Source organism: Trachymyrmex septentrionalis, unplaced genomic scaffold (assembly GCF_001594115.1).
Source record: "Trachymyrmex septentrionalis isolate Tsep2-gDNA-1 unplaced genomic scaffold, Tsep1.0 scaffold126, whole genome shotgun sequence".
Classification (NCBI taxonomy): domain Eukaryota; kingdom Metazoa; phylum Arthropoda; class Insecta; order Hymenoptera; family Formicidae; genus Trachymyrmex; species Trachymyrmex septentrionalis.
In genome coordinates, this window is record NW_017304395.1 from 1,590,435 (window position 1) to 1,611,024 (window position 20,590).

At 31.4% G+C, this 20,590-nt stretch overlaps 2 protein-coding genes across 3 annotated transcripts in view; both read left to right on the top strand.

The window, feature by feature from the left end:
• The window catches only part of LOC108755745 (DNA-binding protein RFX7), a 12,278-nt gene extending 2,596 nt beyond the window's left edge, over positions 1–9,682 (top strand). Inside the window, exons 2-8 of one of the 2 annotated variants that reach the window (XM_018498972.1) lie at positions 3,030–3,284; positions 3,950–4,142; positions 4,475–4,688; positions 4,782–4,921; positions 5,669–5,747; positions 5,817–7,093; positions 8,391–9,682. In XM_018498972.1, the coding sequence (XP_018354474.1) occupies positions 3,030–3,284; positions 3,950–4,142; positions 4,475–4,688; positions 4,782–4,921; positions 5,669–5,747; positions 5,817–7,093; positions 8,391–9,494 (3,262 nt within the window). In that variant the 3' untranslated portion in view covers positions 9,495–9,682. Of the gene's footprint in view, positions 1–3,029; positions 3,285–3,949; positions 4,143–4,474; positions 4,689–4,781; positions 4,922–5,668; positions 7,094–8,390 lie in introns of both variants that reach the window. The other variant, XM_018498963.1, reaches the window with a different exon arrangement.
• Positions 9,683–16,711: 7,029 nt separating this feature from the next.
• On the top strand, positions 16,712–18,689 carry LOC108755852 (probable glutathione peroxidase 2). The gene is made up of 2 exons (XM_018499189.1): positions 16,712–16,743; positions 18,014–18,689. Exons 1-2 carry the CDS (start codon positions 16,737–16,739, stop codon positions 18,607–18,609), a joined length of 603 nt encoding a protein of 200 aa, XP_018354691.1. The 5' UTR covers positions 16,712–16,736; the 3' UTR covers positions 18,610–18,689.
• The last annotated feature ends 1,901 nt before the right edge of the window (positions 18,690–20,590 follow it).

Sequence of the window (20,590 nt, forward strand, 5' to 3'; positions counted from 1 at the left end):
TTTGTTCAAATAATATCCAGTATGTGATATACATTCCTCCTTTAATTATTATTTTGATATTTTGTGTTATGTTTCAATACTAATTATGCATACATAATGTACAAATCCCATATAAGAACAATTTATTAATATGTAAAAATATTGCAAATTTGTACGATAACTTTAAAATTGTTGATAGATCCTTGTGAAGCGTTTTTACCACTTACCATATAATCATATTTGAGCGTGAGAAATGTCAGGGTGTTGTCCCATGACAGTCGGATTTTTGAAAAACGGAATCTCGGAAAAATAATAGAGTGGGGATCAACCAATCAGAATTATTGGGATGCATTACTGTTCGTCTGCACATATACGTTAAATACAAGATTATCAAAATTAAATTTCTATATGTATAAAAAGAAATTCATTAATAAATAATTGTTCGATAAATATTCATTTTTCCAACATATAAATATAACCGTTTATATCGTTGGCGATAAAATTGCATACTTGTCGGTTCGAAATTTTTGTGATTTTTTGGGTTCCCCTAGAGACCCTCAAAGGAAAGTCTGTCAAAGTTATGTTCAAGTTTTAGTTGGTACGAGGGTCATTTGAAAAGTCCGTGCAAAGTCACTGCTGATGGCACTACTGGCGCGTATCAAGGTTAGATTTAGTTAGTAGCATCTCTTGGAGGAACACACACCAAGTTACAGCCAGATCGGTCTATTTGTTTGTGTTTGGCATTCATTTGAATCGAGGAAGTCGAGGGGGGTTTGTTTCTGCAATCACGTCCTCGTTTCCATAAAATCTTTTTCCCGCCAGCCATTTCTTCATATTGGGGAACAAATAGTAGTCCGAGGGAGCCAAGTCTGGAGAATAGGGGGGATGTGAGACGAGTTGGAACCCTAATTCCATTAATTTTGCGACCACAACTGCTGAGGTGTGAGCTGGTGCGTTATTGAAAATCACTCGACTTCCTCGATTCAAATGAATGCCAAACACAAACAAATAGACCGATCTGGCTGTAACTTGGTGTGTGTTCCTCCAAGAGATGCTACTAACTAAATCTAACCTTGATACGCGCCAGTAGTGCCATCAGCAGTGATTTTGCACGGACTTTTCAAACGACCCTCGTACAGCCATTGGGCAAAATTTTCATGTTATCTTGGTTAACGTTCGGTAACAAAATTTTTTTATACAATAGTTCTGTTACACATTAATTCTCACTATGTTTTCGAAGAGTTCTCAGCAATTAAAACCAATATAGACCCAAAAATAAAAGAGATATATATATACTTAAAACAAAACTTGGAAAAATTGGTTGCAAAAACACGTATCTCCATGTATAACCATCCAATCGCTTTTTCAATAAAAAGCTTTTTTTTTCAACAATTTTTTGAGAGTACTGAATTTTTTTTTATTTTTCAAAATTTTTTTCATATATCAGAAACTCTAGATATTCATGAAATGATACTATTAGGCCGCTTAAAATTATTTCGTCTCGATTTTCGATAAGAAGTTAGCACCATTTTTTAAAAAGTATTTTAAAATAATTATTAAGTAGAACTCTTGTTATAAATTATATAGAACTCTTCGTCTTGTCAAAAGAAAACGGGAACTTTAATCAGAATTCCTGAGTACTATAGTTGGGTGCTAATTTCACATACTCCGTAAGCTCTCAGTATAAACTATTTTTTAAGTGTTGCGGTTAGCAAAAAAATCGAATTTTATTTTTTCGATTATATGTTGCCTGAAGATTTTAGTACCAAATGTATGCGAGCAAATAATTCTGTAGACATTGTTTAAAGGAATTTATGATGCAGCACTATGATTGATTAGAAGAAATCTTTATTTTTTACGTTTTACGATTAACAAAAAATTTGTTTTTTTAAATAATACATTGCCTAAGGCAATTATTTTGGTATCAAATACATGGGAACAAATAATTCTGGAAATAGGAAAAGATCTTAAATCACGGCACACGGAGCGTCCTTGACAAACTAATTATTTTTTTACATATTGAAGTTACTAGAATATTGGAGTTAAGGAAGTTTCGATAGTATGCACGTCTCGGGATTATTTTGGCAATACATGCCAGCAAATGAATATTTAGTGTAATAGATAGGTTACTTATCTTGCAATACTGGCGCACGTGTGAACTTTAAAAATGTTAAATTTTCAAATTATTTTGCATTATCTTGAAGTAATTAAAAAACAAAAAATTCTGATGTACTCGATTTCATTATATTGCTATTGTATATATTTTTTTAGTATGGAGAGTTCAACCTTAATAATTTGAATTCTCTTCTGTTAAACGGCTTGAGAAAAAAATTCGTTTTTCAGCAAAAAATTAGCAAATAAAGAGTATTAAATTTTTGACCTATTGCGAATTTGATTTGCGATGATGGGGGTCCAGGTTAATAGGGATAAAAAACCGAAAAGAACAAATAATTAGCAAAAAATAGTCCTACAAAAATACGTATTTGATTTTTCATTTCCTGTTTTTTTCTCTTTCGGCTAACTTTAATCTTAAGCTAGCACAGCAATGGATTTTAGCAAATCAACGGGAGAGCAAAAAATTGGGAATAGAGCAAATAATTAGCAAAAAAAAATAGCAAAAAAATTTGGTACAAATCTCATTCGAATGTGCTGAAGTGACTGCATCAACTTAATAACATAAAATATTTCTATAAAATGTAAAATTTATTATATCTTCTGAATAAACAAAATTTATAAGTAAGAGACTGCAAAGATTATATATTTAAAATGTTACAAGTAACATGTTGCTCGAAACATTTCTACTGATGCTTTAGAAGCAATGCACAATTATGATATTTGTTAATTAGTATTATATTTAAAATAAGTAGTATTTATAAATTTTTTATAAATTTTTTTATATTCAAAAAATGTTTGAAATATATTGACAAGTCATTTTTTGCAAATTTAACTGTAATATAATAAATTGTTTCTATTTTCATACATTTTTATATCTTTGAGATTATTTTACTTTAGTCAAAGTTATTAATATATATTATCTTTTTAAATTATAGCGAAGAATCTAGAGCGCTTGTGGATAAAATCTTCTCGCAGGTGGAACAACTTAAGATAGAAGAAAAGTTATTGTTGTACCTGAAACTTCCGTTATTGCTGACAAATCCAAGTGGGACCGTCGATCCACTAAGGCAACCGCTAAATCCATTAGGAAATCGTTACGAAATTCATCAGACCATTATGTGGATTAAGACTCATTTAGAAGAAGACCCGGATGTATCTTTACCGAAACAAGAAGTGTATGATGAATACAAGTAAGTTATCCCCTATATATATATATACAGGATGTACGCTAAAAGATTTTAAAGGGTAATTTTTCACAGAAAATCCAGACGAAAATTTCATGAGACTATATGTCTAAAATGATTTATTTTCAAAGATACATGGTATCAAAGTTGTAAAAAAATAATCAAAGTAGCCTGAATGGTTTTTGAAATTTTTGAAAAAAAAAAACGAAATTTTTTTTAACACCATGTATCTTTGAAAATAAGTCTTTTTAGACATATGAAGTTTTTGTCTTGAATTTTTATGAGGACTCACCCTTTAAAATCTTTTAGCGTATTTAAAACATATATAGAAGAGAGAAACTTGGATGTCTCTATTTTTGTAGTCAAATCACTTAAATTTAAATAAATTTGTACTTAGCAAGAATTTGCTTAACGTATAATTCTCAAATTTCTATTTAATTTGAAAATATCAAATTAAAATGAGAAATTAACTATATGTCCATTTATGGAAGAATATGTTACAGAAGAATATATTATTTATAGAAAAATATGTTATAGAAGAATATATTATTTATATATAGTGAAATTTTGCAGATAATTATTTGATTGTTTGTGAATATATCTGTGTCTTCTAATAACTTTTTAAGAATTTTTTTTCTTTAAAAAAATTATTGCATGATTTTTATTTTTAGCATGTATTGTATAAGAAATTCTATGAAGCCGTTATCGACGGCTGATTTTGGAAAAGTCATGAAACAAGTATATCCGCGAGTGCGCCCTCGTAGGCTCGGCACACGGGGCAACTCTCGTTACTGTTACGCTGGTATGCGCAAGCGAATTAAATTGGATCCTCCAACACTGCCAAAGATATCTGGCTCTCAAACTGTGAGCAACAAACATGCAAATAATATATTCTATAATTCTCGCGTAATATATTTTATCGATAAAACTTTTTGCCGGAAATTGTTTGAATTTTTTTCTTATGTATTCTCCATCTTTTTCTTTCTATTTTTCCCTTCTAATTTTTCTATTTGCTATTTAAACTTAAAGTATTGTGCTCGTTATATTAATATTGTATGATATGACAATTGTTCATTTTGATATATTTTATTGTTTTTACTTTCTTCTATGTGTAAATACTTCTTTAAAAATTTTTTTATAACCATTGGAATATATAATATGTAAATTATGTAACATTTAATTATTAATAACTTCAGGAGGAACATTTAGAGGAAAACATTACGGAGGAAATGCTAGGCGCTGCATCTACATTGATAAGAGAATGGGCGGAGAAAATTTTGGGCCCGAAATTTCCAAATTTGAGTGCCTTAGCGCGGCATCTTGTTGATAATCTTTGTGTTGATACTCAATCTTTAGCTGCTGTGTGCATTCTTTCAGCTTCGGATCAGCGTGATACTTCATTTAATAAAGGTGAGCAACTATTGAATTAAGTTTAAAACATTTTTCTCTTTTTTCTATTTTTTGTTTCAATTAAAATATTAATTCGCAATTCTCAATCGTTAGAGGTGATTTCGGATCTACAAACACCACCCGTAAGTGGTAAACCCATTAAGCTTCGAGAAGCTCAGTTACAATTGCAGCGCAAGCTTCAACAACGCGAGTATATAAAAGATCAGAAGCATCGTCCTGATACTATTATACAGGTATATAGTATAATGTAATATTATAATTTAGTTGATAATATGTACAAAGTTATCTTTTAATGATCTTTTTTTTATTTTCTACCCTTTTTGAGGCGTTAATGAAGAGTTTGGAGTAATAGTATGTCAGTTCTCAATTTTTTATTTCCAAGATATTTAACTTCAAATATTATTTTCTTATAAATTTACTAATCTCCGACTTTTTAAAATTCTTTATATTTGTTTCCTCTTGTTCTTTTCTTTTTAAGTATAAGGGAATGTTTAAGAAAAACATCAATGTTATAATAATTGATTACCAGTGAAACTGACTTTTAATTAATCAATCTATCGGAGAAAAACATCGATGTTGATTTTATAAAAAACATATCATGTCACATAAATATAAATATTAATTAATACAACGAAACAAATGCGTTTTAATTTGAAGTATAACAGACAAAGTGCGTTTCACTTAATGTTTATAATGCTCGCGAGTATCATTTCATCCATCTTAACATCAAATATTAAACAAGGATGAGATGATACACGCGAGTGTTTTGAACGGTAAGTAGAACGCACCCGCAGAAAATTATGAAAGTGGAAAAAGGGAAAGAAAAAGAAGAGGAAAAAGAGGAGCAGATTAATAAGAAACTTATAACTATGTTATACCAATATTTTTTAAATAGAGAATATTAAAAGTTAATAAAATATTTTTAGTTCAATTAATTGACAGTTTGATTATATTTCCAGGATATAATTTTATTTTTACAGAGCAAAGAAAAATCCATTGATAGTAAGGGAAATATCACTAAAGGATGCAAGAAGATCAAGTCCAATCAGTCACCTCAAGGTACAAATGCAGCAGCAACAACAGTAGTTGCACAAAACTCATTAACAAAATTAAACTTATCTGCTGTAGTTTATAATCGGCAGAAAAAGGTATCGAAAACTTACAATCAACAGCAACAGCAGCAACAAATTTGTAATGTCTCTCAAGAGTCTAACTGTGATAATCTAGTGGTACAATCGCGCAATGACAGACAGAATAATAGCAACCCTAGAATAACGTTGAATGCACAGCGCGATGTCAAAGGTAAAAATGCCAGGAAACGTGCCAATAATCCAATTGTAGCACAGCAGGAGCCCAGCCCTGAGAAACAGACGAAGCTCACAGAGGAGAGTCCAGAGCATTCCAACGCTTTGTTACCCAAGTTAGCTTCTATCCAACGTGGCGGCAAGATATCAGTAATACTAGCTAGCTCAAAATCTATCAAGTATAAAGCAGTTGAGACTGCAGATAGTCAACTTGTTAAAAACTGTGATATTGACTCGTCGAAGAATTGTTCCACTACTGGCAACATAGTGGAAACATCTTCGGGACTCCTTACAAGGGACCAGATCCGCCTCTTGCAAGATACGCCGGTCTTCAAAGATGGAAAGGTTCGTGATATCGACACGGACGCCTTGGATGATTATCTAAACGGTGGGAACAATTCGCAGGAGCAAGAGGAGGAATTGCTACAGTATTTTCAACAAAGTAGTTCATCTAGTTCTGATGTGGAAACTAGCGTCATTGGTTCTGATATCGAACAGATTTCTCGGTCAGACAAAGTGTCGCAGCTCCGATTGATATTGCAACAGAATTTGAAAGGGCAAAAACCCGTTATTGCTACCGATCTGATGCCCGTAACCATCGTTCGACAAAGTGTTGCCGTGGAGAAACGGGATCCTGCACAGAAACATAATCTCATACTCCCAACACTTCTAAATCACCCTAATCCGAGTAATACGCGACGTCGTGTTAGTTTTGAAACTAATGTCGTCGAGCATGTTCAAGAGACGACAACGCCCAGTGTAGCCAATACTGTGCCACAGAGTCCAAATACGCGACGCAGAATATTTAACTTCACGCCGATCTCACCCGGACCGCATTCCCCCATTAATGGCCGCGCGTCTAAGTCAAACTCGGCAAACGCAAGTCCATTCGTGTCTCCGCGTAACACACCGGTGCCGAGATCGCGCAGTAACTTGCAAGCCGGTAGTTCCAGATCGCGTGGCCAAAAGACACTCTCTCGTTCCATCTCATGCAGTGTGCCGTACACCATTAAAACCACGGACACCTTTATCGTACCAACATCGAGCGGAGCGGAATACTCGCGGCAAGTGCTGACAGTGGCAACAAACAAGTCGTCAGAGGTACAGACCTGAATTGAATACAAGCAAGCTAAATTCAAGTCCAACTAAAGTTCTTTTTGATAATGATAATAAAGAATTTAAGTATATAGACAGGTCACACACACAATACAGTTGATTGATAAATGCAGATATTCATACGATATAGTATTCACATATAGTATTCATAATCCTAGTTTACACCGAGTACTTGATACGTATACTAACTAGTAATTTTCTATTAAATTATTTTAATTTCAGCAATATATTTAAAGAACAGTGTGCTAAGCTGGTATAATATGCATCTAGATGATTAATTAAATAGTCATATCGTGTATACGTATCGTCGAAATTAAGATAATTTAATTTTAATAGAAACTGATTTTAGTACGCATATTAAGTGTTCAGTATAAACAAAGTCAAAATATATGCCAGTAGTAGTAAATATTTGACCAAAATAATCTGAGATCGAAATTAATATCATCTTTTGTTGTAAACTTCCAATAATACATATTTTAATAATACATACTTTCACTATATTACGCGGATATTTGTGCTTGTATCAATGATATATATCCTCGCTTAATATTTTTGTAAAAGCCAACATATTTTTGTGTTACTTAATTTTATTAATATCGAGTAATCGCCCGTCCCCGCTCCATTATTCATACATTTGGATTGGTTCTACGGGTATCCGCTAATTCGGGTACCCGCAGAACGGTGTACGATGTAAGTACCCAAGGAATTGTGGATGATACAATGTGAATACCCGTTTTGATGCGAACATCTGCTATATGCTATAAATATTTGCGTATAATTTTGTCAATTTTAAAGTATTTTACAATTATTTGTAGTGATTCTCATTCAGTTTGTAATTAAAATATTCCGGAGCTAAATTGTTTCGCATTTTATGGATATTAAACACATTTCCAAATTTACTTTATTTTGTAGGGACTGTACGACCGATACATCTTTAATTCTCAAACTGTTTAACTATAAACAAAATAAAAATTAATATAAATAATTCTAAAACGCCTTTAAAATTGACAAAATTGCACGCAGATATCTGTAGCATATAGCGGATATGCATGTATCGAAAAGGGCACCCATATTATCCATGCGAGTATCCGTATTGCATTGACGGTTCTGTACCGAATTAGCGAGTACGAGAGCCATATGTACGAATTTGCGGACGGGTACTCGAATTTTATGTTACTCAGTTCCTTTTCCTCTAGTTTTAAATTATATGTACAAAGTAATCCATAAATAAAATATTCAGTCTTTTTGATAAAGTATTTATAAAATATTTTCCTCGATACAGGTCGTTCTGAAGGGACCACCATGCACTGCATTTCTGGACTTGACGCCTCAGAAACAATTACTAATCAATTATCCGAGTCAAGAAAATTTACAAGAGGTCAAGAATGTATATCAAAAGGGTCAACCACCTCCACCCGATCAAGAGATTACGGAACTTCTTCATGCTAGCAGACACTTGAGCAATGAGCAATTATTCTATAGATCACAATCGGTGCCGTTACATAGGATGGTAAATCCCGTGTCTTTAATGTCTCCGATTTCTACGCAACAATGCCTATCATCAGTGCAAAATCAAAGCTTCAATCCATCAACAAGCAGTTCCATTGCGCCTACCCCAGTACCGAGCGAATACAATGACTTTGGTTCTTCTATCGGACAAGAGGGCACATATTTGTTGGACGACACAAACTTTATGTCGGACGAGCAGCAGTTTTTGATAACGGACAAAGGGATCGCATCTGAGAACATTAATAATATTTTTACAATCTTGGATGAGGAAGGTCAGCCAAATTTGCAAATACTATCTGAACAAACTGCAGAAGAGACATTGAACAACACAATTGTTCTTGACGCTTTGCCGAATGCCAATTTAAATTTGTCGGAAGAAGATATGTTGGATACGTCGAATATTCTTACCGACGCCGGTGGCACGTTACAGAAAATAATGCAATCGCGGTCGTATCCGAACACGCCATTGCCGGCACCAGTATCTGCATATACATCTTCATATACAGAGGACAGTAACGGCTCCAGATCGTACCCGTCGACACCTTTGCACACAATGCAATCCCAAGAAGTGTACCAGGATCCAAGCGAGCCGATATTATCCAGTCCTATTCTTAATTCTCTTAGTTTACAGGGTGACGTGACAAACGTCGCTGTCGCCTCCGTAACTGGCATTACAGCTGGCACTGATGTTGTTGCCGCTGCAGTCACTTCTTCCAATAGTCTCTGCAGAAACGTCGTTGATCTTCTGGGAGCTAGTTTTCTCGAAGAAGCTGACACAGAGACGGATGATCTGGATCCTCTTGGCAATTTTGACGGCCTGCAAGATATGGATTCGTTAACACCGCTGTTCAATGAAGTCACGGAGCCTAATCGCTGAGATCATTATCTGTTCGGTCTATCATAATTTCGCATTTGTACAGGGAGAGGTGCGATACAGTATAGACTGAGTCCCATGGTTCTCAATCGTATTATTTCATCAGATCATTTTAGAGTAAACGAAAGACGATTAAAAGCAAGATATATAAGTGAATTTTAATAAGGATTAGATATTATTCAATTTTAAGATGTAGGATATTTCAGAATTTTGCGTATATCTGTTATAATGTAATTTGATCAATTTAAAATATTTTAATTATTTTTTACTACAAATTGTGTATATAGATTTCTCATATAGAAGGCATTATTTCAGCTTATAGTAAATTATATTTTGACATGCAATTTACTATCCAGGCTGTATTGATGACTGTTTAATCTTCATCGCAATAAAAAGTAGTATTGAAATGATGGCATCTGCAACTTTGAAAAATTTGCGAGATTTTTAAAAGGTATGTTTTTAAATTATTAAAGATTATATTCGTTAAGTATATGATATATATAATTAAAAAGGAATATTTGTTTTTTTTCTATGAACTTTGTTTTATTCCTCGGCAAAGCTTGTGACCCCCTTTACAACGTGAAAATTACGTAAATACGAATATTAAATGCAAATTGTACTTTATGCTGGATATTCTGAACACTTTATACAAGAATACAATTTGAAAGAACTTGTATGTTTGGGTCTTTTTCTATTTCAATCATCTCTGTGAAATTAAATTTAAACATTTTTTAATTTTAAGATATGAAATTATTAGCTTTTATGAATGAACATAACAATGTACGTTTTGTGCATTAATTAAAATTTATTAGTTGTCATACTATTTCAATTTTACTGACAAACGATTCAATTACATTTAATTAATTCCTATAAATTGTTATTCTGTAAAACACATCTAGCTAACTGATGATATAACAATTATGGAAAAATTATAAAAAATTTTCAAAGAATTTCCATTCTATTTTTTAAAGGAAATGTAGAACGAGCAGTTATTTTACGCAATACTTGATTAATTTATATATTGCTAATAAATTTTTTAAATTTTGTATAAATCTAAAAAAGTCATTCAATGGATTAGATAGAGAATATTTAATGTAATTTCTAGCGGGAGGATCCTATTTGCTTGCATTTCCGATTGCACACATCACTTATATCAGGTGCATCTAGAAGCACGACTGCTCACTGAGCGCTCGGTGAACTCTTGTACTTATTTGGTCTATATTTTTGGATCTAATGGAATATGCCAATCAGATGTAAGAACTCACTGAGCGGTCGTACTTCTGGATGCAGCCATTGTGTGTGTGTGGCCTAGTAATTTTTCATTGCTTTACCAATAAGAATATTTTATTTTTAAATTGGCCAATTGTTTTTACTGGCGATGCATGTGCGCAATATGTGATGTGTGTAATTAGAGTCGTCTCATGATTTCCATGTTTAGTGTTGCCATACACAAAATTCCGCAACAGTGACCGTAAGGGCCATTCCACAGAATGGCCCTAAGAGTGCCGTTCTATAAAGCGGAAATTGGCAACGGAACGGAACTCGCGTAATCAACATAACGAATCACAGCCATTCCATTTTTTTTCTTACTTTTCCTAAATCATTTATGTCCCATTGAATAAGCGGAAGCGGAACATATGGAATAGTATAAAATCATTCTTTTTATGTTATTTATAATACTTATAATAATAAAAATAATATTTTAATGTAAATATAATAATGTATATAACAAACTGATAAACATTAGAACTTCTTTAGCAGTAAAATATTTTTAACATAATCGTAAAACAATCTCATGATTGGCTGAAACTTGATTCCGCTTCCGCGTTTACCGCTCAATGTGACATAAGAGAAAGAAAATTAACAGAATCGTAGGCTGCTGATGAATATCTATATTCATATTTACTGTAATCATCGAAATTAACAATCTGTTACTGTGTCCATATTAATGAAGAAGACAAAAAAGTATATGATTGGAAACAAGACCGTCTATATATATTTAAACTTTAAATACAAAGCGCCTTCCCGGTCCGAGTGTTAAGATGTTGAACTACTATTTAATATACATTCATTTAAATTGAATTAATATTCCAGAAATAAATTGAGAGCCGATGAAATTATCGGATTCACACAATCAATCTGAAACAAATAATCCCCCCAAATTCTCCCAAATCTTAAAAAACTGTAATAAACTTATTGCGAAAAATATTGCCTTGGCCGGGAGTCGAACCGGATCTCTTGCATTCCGTGTCTCGGTAGTCTAAAGGCTTAGGACACTCGCACGGAATGCAAGAGAGAGTTTATTACAGTTTTTTAAGATTTGAGAGAATTTGGGGGGATTATTTGTTTCAGATTGATTGTGTGAATCCGATAATTTCATCGGCTCTCAATTTATTTCTGGAATATTAAAATTCAATTTAAATGAATGTATATTAAATAGTAGTTCAACATCTTAACACTCGGACCGGGAAGGCGCTTTGTATTTAAAGTTTTAATATATAGGGTTGGCCATATTCGACGGAAAGATGTTTTTTTGTTAATCATGGGAAAAAACGAGAAAAAATGAGAAAATACACGCGTGGCGTGTACTGTTCCATGGTGGCACAAATTTCCTTCGACTGACGCTTCAAACGCGCTACGTCGTTACTCGATCTAACATCTCTGTCAAAAGTTACAGTGTTGCCACATCTTTCCGTCGAATATGCATCTTTCCGTCGAATATGGCCAACCCTGTATACAAAAAAGTATGTAACCAATCGCATTATATGGACAATGGTAATATACATCGCCAGCATATAATATTGGGGTTATGTGCAAATTTCATTTATTCTGCAAATTTTAACGGTGAAATTATAGCGAAAATAGCGGAACGACTGTGATTCGTCGTATTGATTCCACGTATTCCGTTCCGTTGTCAATTTCCGCTCTATGGAACGTCACCCTAATGGCTGCACACAGAACGTGGTAAAGGCCACAGCACAGACTTTTGCATAACGCATAATGCATAAGCGAATCAACTAATCAGAATCTTTTTTCTATTCCATGGAAAAGAAGAATTTCGATTGGTTGATTTTCTTATGCATTATATGTTATGCAAGAGTCTGCTGCAGCCATAACGTTTGCCGTGCGGCGGAAATTGTTGCATTAGCGTATAATTTTATGTTTTCAAGTCGGTCCCATTTTGCAAAATTTTTAGAAATGATGTAATACTATTTCCACTGCACGGCAAAAGTTGGATTGAGTTCAACTTTTGTTGCCCGGCGGAAATTATATATATATTACTTATGAGTAAGCGAGATGTTGATTGGTTGTCGCGCCAATTTCCGCCGCGCGGCAAGCGTTGTCGCATTCTGTGTGCAGGGACCATAAGGGATTCCGCACAATAAAAAGAAGAATCTGTATCCATTTTAATCCATTTCACTCCATTCTCGTTTGCTGGATAGTTTTGCTAACTTTATATACTCCGATATAAACTTCAGAGTATCTGAAAAATCAAAATAAGTGTTGGTATAAAATAGGATCTCCACCTCTAAATGAATCAAAGAATGATGTATTTAGATTTCGATTTGTTAGTAATATAGTAATTGCTCCGACGGGTACTGGGAGAAAAAGAAGAAGTAGAATGGCGGTAATTAAAAATTGATTGAACTAATAGTGGGATTTTATCTATAGATATAATTTTTTGATGAATATTTAAAATTAAGGAGATAAAATTAATTGCTTCCACAATAGAAGATATTTCTGCAATATGCAGAGAAAAAATTATAGTTAAGACAATTGAGAGGCCCCTGGAAAATATTAGATATAAGTAGGGGATAAAGGGTTTATTCCGCCCCAGTATATGAATATATAAAATTTCTTAAAATAAAAAGAGTTAAAGAAGGGGGTAGTAGTAAAAATCTTATATTATTTAAACGTATTAAACGTGTGTATGCTACGTCAAGTGATCTTACTAAGGGAATTAAGAAGTTTCTAAAACCTCTATTCGCCATTTTTTGACTGTTTGCATCATTCATAATTTTCGAGAAATCTATCCGGTTTGAGGTAACCGATTTTCACTTCCTTTTTTGGGGATGTAATTGGTCACGTTTACCCCAATCACGGGAACCAGGGCCAACCAATAACGAAGAAGAAGAATAACGTGTATTGTGATAATTTATACAAATTTTATTGCGATGGCTTCGAGTAATACGAATAAATATATAAATACGTAAATATTAAATTAATAGATATAGTTTAACATTTAATACACATTCGGTATTAGAGATTTATGTTCCTAATCTAAAACTCGCTGTAAAGCTGATTCTACAATGAGTCAGCAATCAGAAATCGTAAATTGACGTTACAATTGGATATATCAATTTTCAGTGTCAGACGAAGGCTATGTTCGGCTACGATCCACTTAATGCTACGAATGCTTTGAAGCATTTTGTGATCAAGTAAAATTCTTTCTTTCAATTGATCAAGTAAAAGTTTCAAAGCATTTGTAGCATTAAGTGGATTATATCCAAAATCAGACACTAGCGACAAAATTAATACCACATGATCATACATTTTTCAGCGTCTCATGAAAGCACCTAGTCCGACAATTACATCAACTAGCTCCAAAAAATTTGTTGGGGGCCTCTTTGTGTACACTTGTGCGATGTACCGAGTCTAGGGAGTCGATTGCGGATTTTGAAAGTAAGTGAAAATTACAAAAGTAAGCAAAGATTACAAGGTATTGACCAATTAAATTATGAATAATCTAGTGCATTTGCTCACTTTTGTAATTTTCATCTCATTTGAAGATACATAATCGACCCCCCAGACAAACATGTAACATTGGCGAGGAACTGTACCATTCATCCAGCCGAACACACCAGTTGTACCGACATTCGAAATGTGCAGTTGGTGCGTCCCAGCCGAAATCACTATGAGCGCAAAAACAAAATGGAAATTATCAAATACATGTTTTATTAGTACAATAAAATATATTGTACAATTGTACAATTTAATCTGTTTTTAATATATTTTTACAATTGTGTATGACAGCTTTATGTGCACTAGTGCATCCCAGCCAAAATCGCTATTATTAATAATAGCAAATTTATATAATTTATCGATAATGTTAGTATTCTTCAATTACCTCCGGGCTCTTGGGGCCCTTTTTATACTGCTGAAAATTTGCCCAGAGTTAACAGTCCTTAATAGTATCTCGTCGATGCTTACTCATTATTACCGACGAGATACTATTAAAGATCGATATTTTTATGGGAGTTCGCGTTCTTGTGAATATTGAAGTCATTAAGAGTTAAAAACTGATAATATTGTATTAATTTTATGATTTATTAGTTTAGTTGACGTATTTATGCATTTAAAACTCAATAATACTCGATTTTTCTTTAAAATTTAGTGTGATAAAATTTAGTATGATTTTAGTGTTATCGTCAAAGTTTGATTATCAACAGAGATGATAACTGTAAAGAAAAAATTGTAATTTTTCTGCAATATATAGGATATTATATAGTTTTATAAGTATGCATATTTATTTATGGAACATTTATACAAAATCATGAATTTAATAATGTATTAGCCAAATATTTATGTAATAATGACAAATTTATATCAATTGTCGATAATCTCAGCGTTCTTCAATTATCTTCAGATTCTTGAGGCCCTTTTTATACCACTGAAAATTTGTCCAGGATTGACGATCTTTAATAATATCTCGTCAGTGTTATTACTCACTATTAAAATAAGTTAAACCTCGGTTAAAAGTTAACGATGAATTGTAAAACTGGGCCTAATCCATGAAACCGTCGGTTAACTTAATCGAGGTTGATGAAAGAAAAACCTAAAAATCCGATCAAAGAACGTGCCGTGTAAACGCATGGTCAATGATTCGAAGGGTTACAGTAGCAGTGTGACTTATCGGCCTAGTAATAAACAGTATTAAATAATATTTATTTATCGTAATAAAGAATAAAAATAAGAACATAATAAATACAATTGATTTTTTATTTCTTTTTTCTTTAATTTAGAAATGAATAAATTATATCTGTGGATAAATTAGGCTGGTAAGTCAGATTGCTATTATGACTTTTCGAATAATTGGCCTAATTTCCACCGAGGGTTTAAACCGGATCAGAATGTAAGAATCAACCAATTACAGTCGAGCATTTCCCTATCGTTCGACTGTAACAAGAGAATACTCGACTGTAGTTGGTTGGTTATTTTTTACATTCTGATCTGGTTTAAACCTTCGATAGAAACTAAGCCATTGACAAGTAGTGGTACGTACATGAACAATTATACAAGTATCTTTGGAAAATAGCTAGATACTTTCTTCTATTCGGCTTTGATAAGATAGTGAATGATTACGTGATCGGCACGTTGAGATCAAAGGTGCAGACACGAAGTATCCTTACTGGTTATACTATGTGCTTCCAAGCATGTATGTGATGGGATGTATTTTCGTTATGTAATCAGAAGCAACCGTGACCAAGATTATCTTCGTCTTCTGATTCTTATATATGTTTAAGATTTCAATTAAGAGAACTGACGTCATTTTGATGATAGTTTGCTTTTTTCGAGTAAATATTTACTTCTAGATGGCGCAGTGGTCATTGGAAGTACGGGGTGTCTCATAAAACCAACTTCACACAGAGTACAGATTACAGATTATTATTAACACCATAATATCATTATTCATATTTTTTTGACTGCATAAATTTTATTTATTGAAATAAATATAAGATTATGGCATACAAAAATATAAACGAATTGGTCAATTACAGTAGAGAGCCTAAGGTAATAACGTAAACAGTATCAAATTCAAAATATGGATTTATTTACTGCTTAAGTTTTTGTGTACCATAGCTTTAATGGTAGATATGTTAAGAAAATTATAAATAAGAGCTTTTGTTTTGCTCTTTTAATATTTTCTATAATACTAGACTTTGGGACGCCTTGTATATGAAAACTAATGAGCCGGGATTTCCAGTGATTGGCTGTGATTCGTATTTCAAGGATAGAGTTCAGTGTGTTTTCAAGGTTTCAGGAAATAAAAGAGTTCGTAAGCTATATATATTTTCGTCTGCGAACGATGCTGGCGATTTGATAATCCAATAAAGTTACATCGCGCGTCGCGGTGATCCGATTGTGATATCTGAGTTCTATTTTAATATACGTGTTATTTTTTTGATACAGTAAAGTGTAATTACATTTTTGACCATCAACTTCAGAATTGATATTTTCAACAAAATGCTACGTAAGTATTCTTAAAGAAAATCAATCTTTTTTAAGAAATTAATATTAATCTTTATAACTTGATTACGTATATATCATTCAAATCTCTTTTAGGCAAATATTTCCAATTTTTGTATGAAAAGAAATAATAGCTGGTTATTGTTTTTCACATTGTATATATGAACAACAAAAAATTGTTCTTCAAAAAGATTTTTTTGAAAAATTTTGTTATACTTTTCAAAACATTTGTATATACTAAAACATTTTTTTAACATATACGTATTTTATTATGACAAGTTCTATTGTATTTTCTCTATTATTTGTATAAAGTGAAAGCTTGAAAAACATTAAATTTGTAGTTAAAAAATAGAACATTGACACATTGGATTCTTTTTTCTTTTCATTTTTTTCTTTTGTTTTAATCTGCATTTTTTTAATAAAAAAAATTCAAAATGAAATAAATTTAATTTTAATGAAAACAGTAAAAGTACAACAGAAAATCTAATTTATATGAATACAAAATATATTTTTATAAAAAAAATTATAAATTTGGTAGACAAAATAAAATGGTAAATCTGTAAAATGTTCGTAAATTAAATGTTTAGCTAAAACTTATAAATTGTCCTATATTATGTGTTTTTTAATTAATTTAAATTCAATACTTCTATTAAATCGTCTGCATTTTAAATGTTTTATATAGTTAAAAATATCTTTAATGATAGGCACGTCTTTATATGTTTTTGATAAAATTAATTAATCATAAAAGAGAAAGCTTCTTTTTCTTCTTTATAAAATAATAATTACAGAATAATACATAATTAATAATCTTAAATATTTCTATTGCTATTATATATTTTAATGGTAAACTATGAAAAATAAGAACTTAGTTTAAGTCGAAAAAAACATTATTTATCTTTAAACTTATATTTCTTATTGTTAGCTATATCTGCTCTGTGTACACATAACATAAATGCATAAATATAAGATCAGTAAAGTGGACTTTTTAATATAAAACAAATACTTAAATATAAGATTAATGAAATTATAGTTTTATCGAAATATTTTTATAAAAAAACATATCAGTATGAAAAATTATTTTATAATTTCCTCTTCCTGTCATAAAAATATGATCATTTTGTCATTACTTATTGTGTTATTATTTTATGTAATAATTTAACATATTTTTTTAAAGAGAGAAATGAAAGAGGAAAAGAATAAACAAAACAAATTGTTTAAATTGAAGTGCAAGAAAAACTATATTTTAAAATATTAATATATTGTATTATTTATAGGAATTGCATCAATATTCCTGCTTTTTGCCATCTCAGAAATCATTGCTCAAGATTGCGAGAATAAAGATACACAATGTTCTACACCATCAGAATTTAATCAAGACACCAATTGGCAGTCAGCTACTTCAGTTTACGATTTTCATGCAAACGACATTTTGGGCAAAAATGTCTCATTGGAGAAATATCGTGGTTATGTTCTTATTATTGTTAATGTAGCCAGTAACTGTGGCTTAACAGATATCAATTATAAACAACTCCAGCAGTTATATAATAAATATAGCGATAGTGGTTTGCGAATTCTTGCGTTTCCTTCTAATCAATTTGCTGGTCAGGAGCCGGGCACTTCTGAGGAAATACTAAACTTTGTGAAACAGTACAATGTTACTTTTGACATGTTTGAGAAAATTGATGTAAACGGAGAGAATGCTCATCCGCTGTGGAAGTGGCTGAAGACACAGAAAAGCGGACTTATTACCGACGCAATTAAATGGAATTTTACTAAATTTATTGTAAACAAAGAAGGTAAACCAGTAGAAAGATTCTCTCCGTCTACTGAACCATTAAGTATGGAAGAAAGTTTGAAAACGTACTTTTAAGTTTGTACAACGCTTGCTTCCTTTCTTTCTGTATTTTATACATATTTTTAACAATTTTTTATTTAGTACACAAATATAAAATTACATATGCATGTAATTATATAATATTAACAAAGTACGGAGGATTATCTTTTTCCTTTATTATATAATCTTTTTTTTTAAATATACTTTGTCACATAATGGTATTGTATTTAAAGACAATATAAATAATAAAAATAAAGTTATTTTATAAATATATAATGACCTTGAGATCCCAACAAACGAGAATGGATTGAAATGAATTGAAATGAATAGATTTTTAAAAATATTAATATACGAATGTTAATCCTGAATTTTTATTCATTTTTCATCATAAGAATTGCATGAAACATATCTCTATGTCCTTCAATCTAAAAATAATATTAGCTTTTTCTGTGTATTGTGAATACTGTTCAATTCAAAATTGTGAATAGGAAATGCAGTTTTTTAATCCAATTGCATCCAATTGAATCGAATTGAATCCAAAAAAAGTATTCACTATTTAAAATATGCATAAATTAAAATATGCATTTGGATAGAAAACAATTTCAATCCATTTTAATCTATTCTCGTTTACTTGTTTACCGAAAATTTATAGATATATAAGATTCACAGAAATATTAAGAAATACTAAATTTTCTTCTATATGAGAATTAAAAAAACTTTGATGAATTACTCAAACTTTGTATTCTTTATGAATTGTAAAATGTATTTAAAAATATTTAATTAAAATTCATCGCTTATAAACTTATACATACATACTTTAATTGTCAGTAAGAATGACATCAATTCATATTCTATAAATTTTAACAATGTATACCCATATGTATCGATATAATTTATATCAATTTTATATTTATATCTTTTTTTAACGTTTTACTACAATAAATGGCTACGATAAATGGTTAAACTTATAGATGTGAAAAAGTGACGTTTTGACGACGAAATTTATGTTGCATGCCATTTCATTATTTGCTTAATTGTGAAAATGTGACTTGTCTCGTACTTATCAAAATCGTAATTATCGATGAAAACTAAAGTTATCTTGGAATTTTATATGTAAAAGCGTGTTTTACTCGTTTCAACAGCTGTTAGACCGTATGTTTCGATCCGAATATACAGGTTGACTTTACATGCCTTTTACTATTATTTACTGATTGTCAAGGCAAAAAAGGACAGTTTTCATCGATTTTTGCAAGTGTTTTAAAGCGATCTCGTCATTTCGTTTCATCTAAATTGTCTTTACTTACAAATGGACCATGCAACACATGGTCTGTATTCCTGCATTAGAGTCTCTTTTTCGCTTTCGACAAATATCAAACTGTAGCGGATTGCTACACATAATAAACGTAGGTAATGGAAGAAACTCAAATTCATAAATATATATATATATATATATAAAACAATGTTCGTTTATTATCACATACAATATCTTACCACGACAATGTGACTCGATATATCTCGTGTATCTGGACGGTTAAAGAATGAAGAAGAGAGAATATCTAGAAAATAGGAAATTCAGTATCGTGTTCGTGAAAGCGCGCCATCTGATCGCGGAGTGTGAGTCTAACGAGTATAAGGCATGGTTGAAGTATAACTGAAAGAGTGTGAAAATGTGTGTGTGTGTGTGTGTGTGCGCGCGCGCGCGCGCGCGCTTTCTTTTGTAAGAAAGAATTGCAAAATGTTCTCTGGTGACAATTTTCTCAATTTTTATATGAATTTTTATATAAACCATTTTCCAGAAATACTTAGAAAAGTTTACATCTTCTCTTAGAATTTTTCATACATGTGAATTCTGAAATATTCTGAGATTTCTCATTCCATAATTAAAAAAAATATTTTTAACTTTTTTAGATTTTATAATATTTTATCAGAAATTCTATTGTACTTAACACAAATTTTAAAAGTTTTAAAATATTAATATTATATAATTATATATATAATTAATAATTATATAATTTTA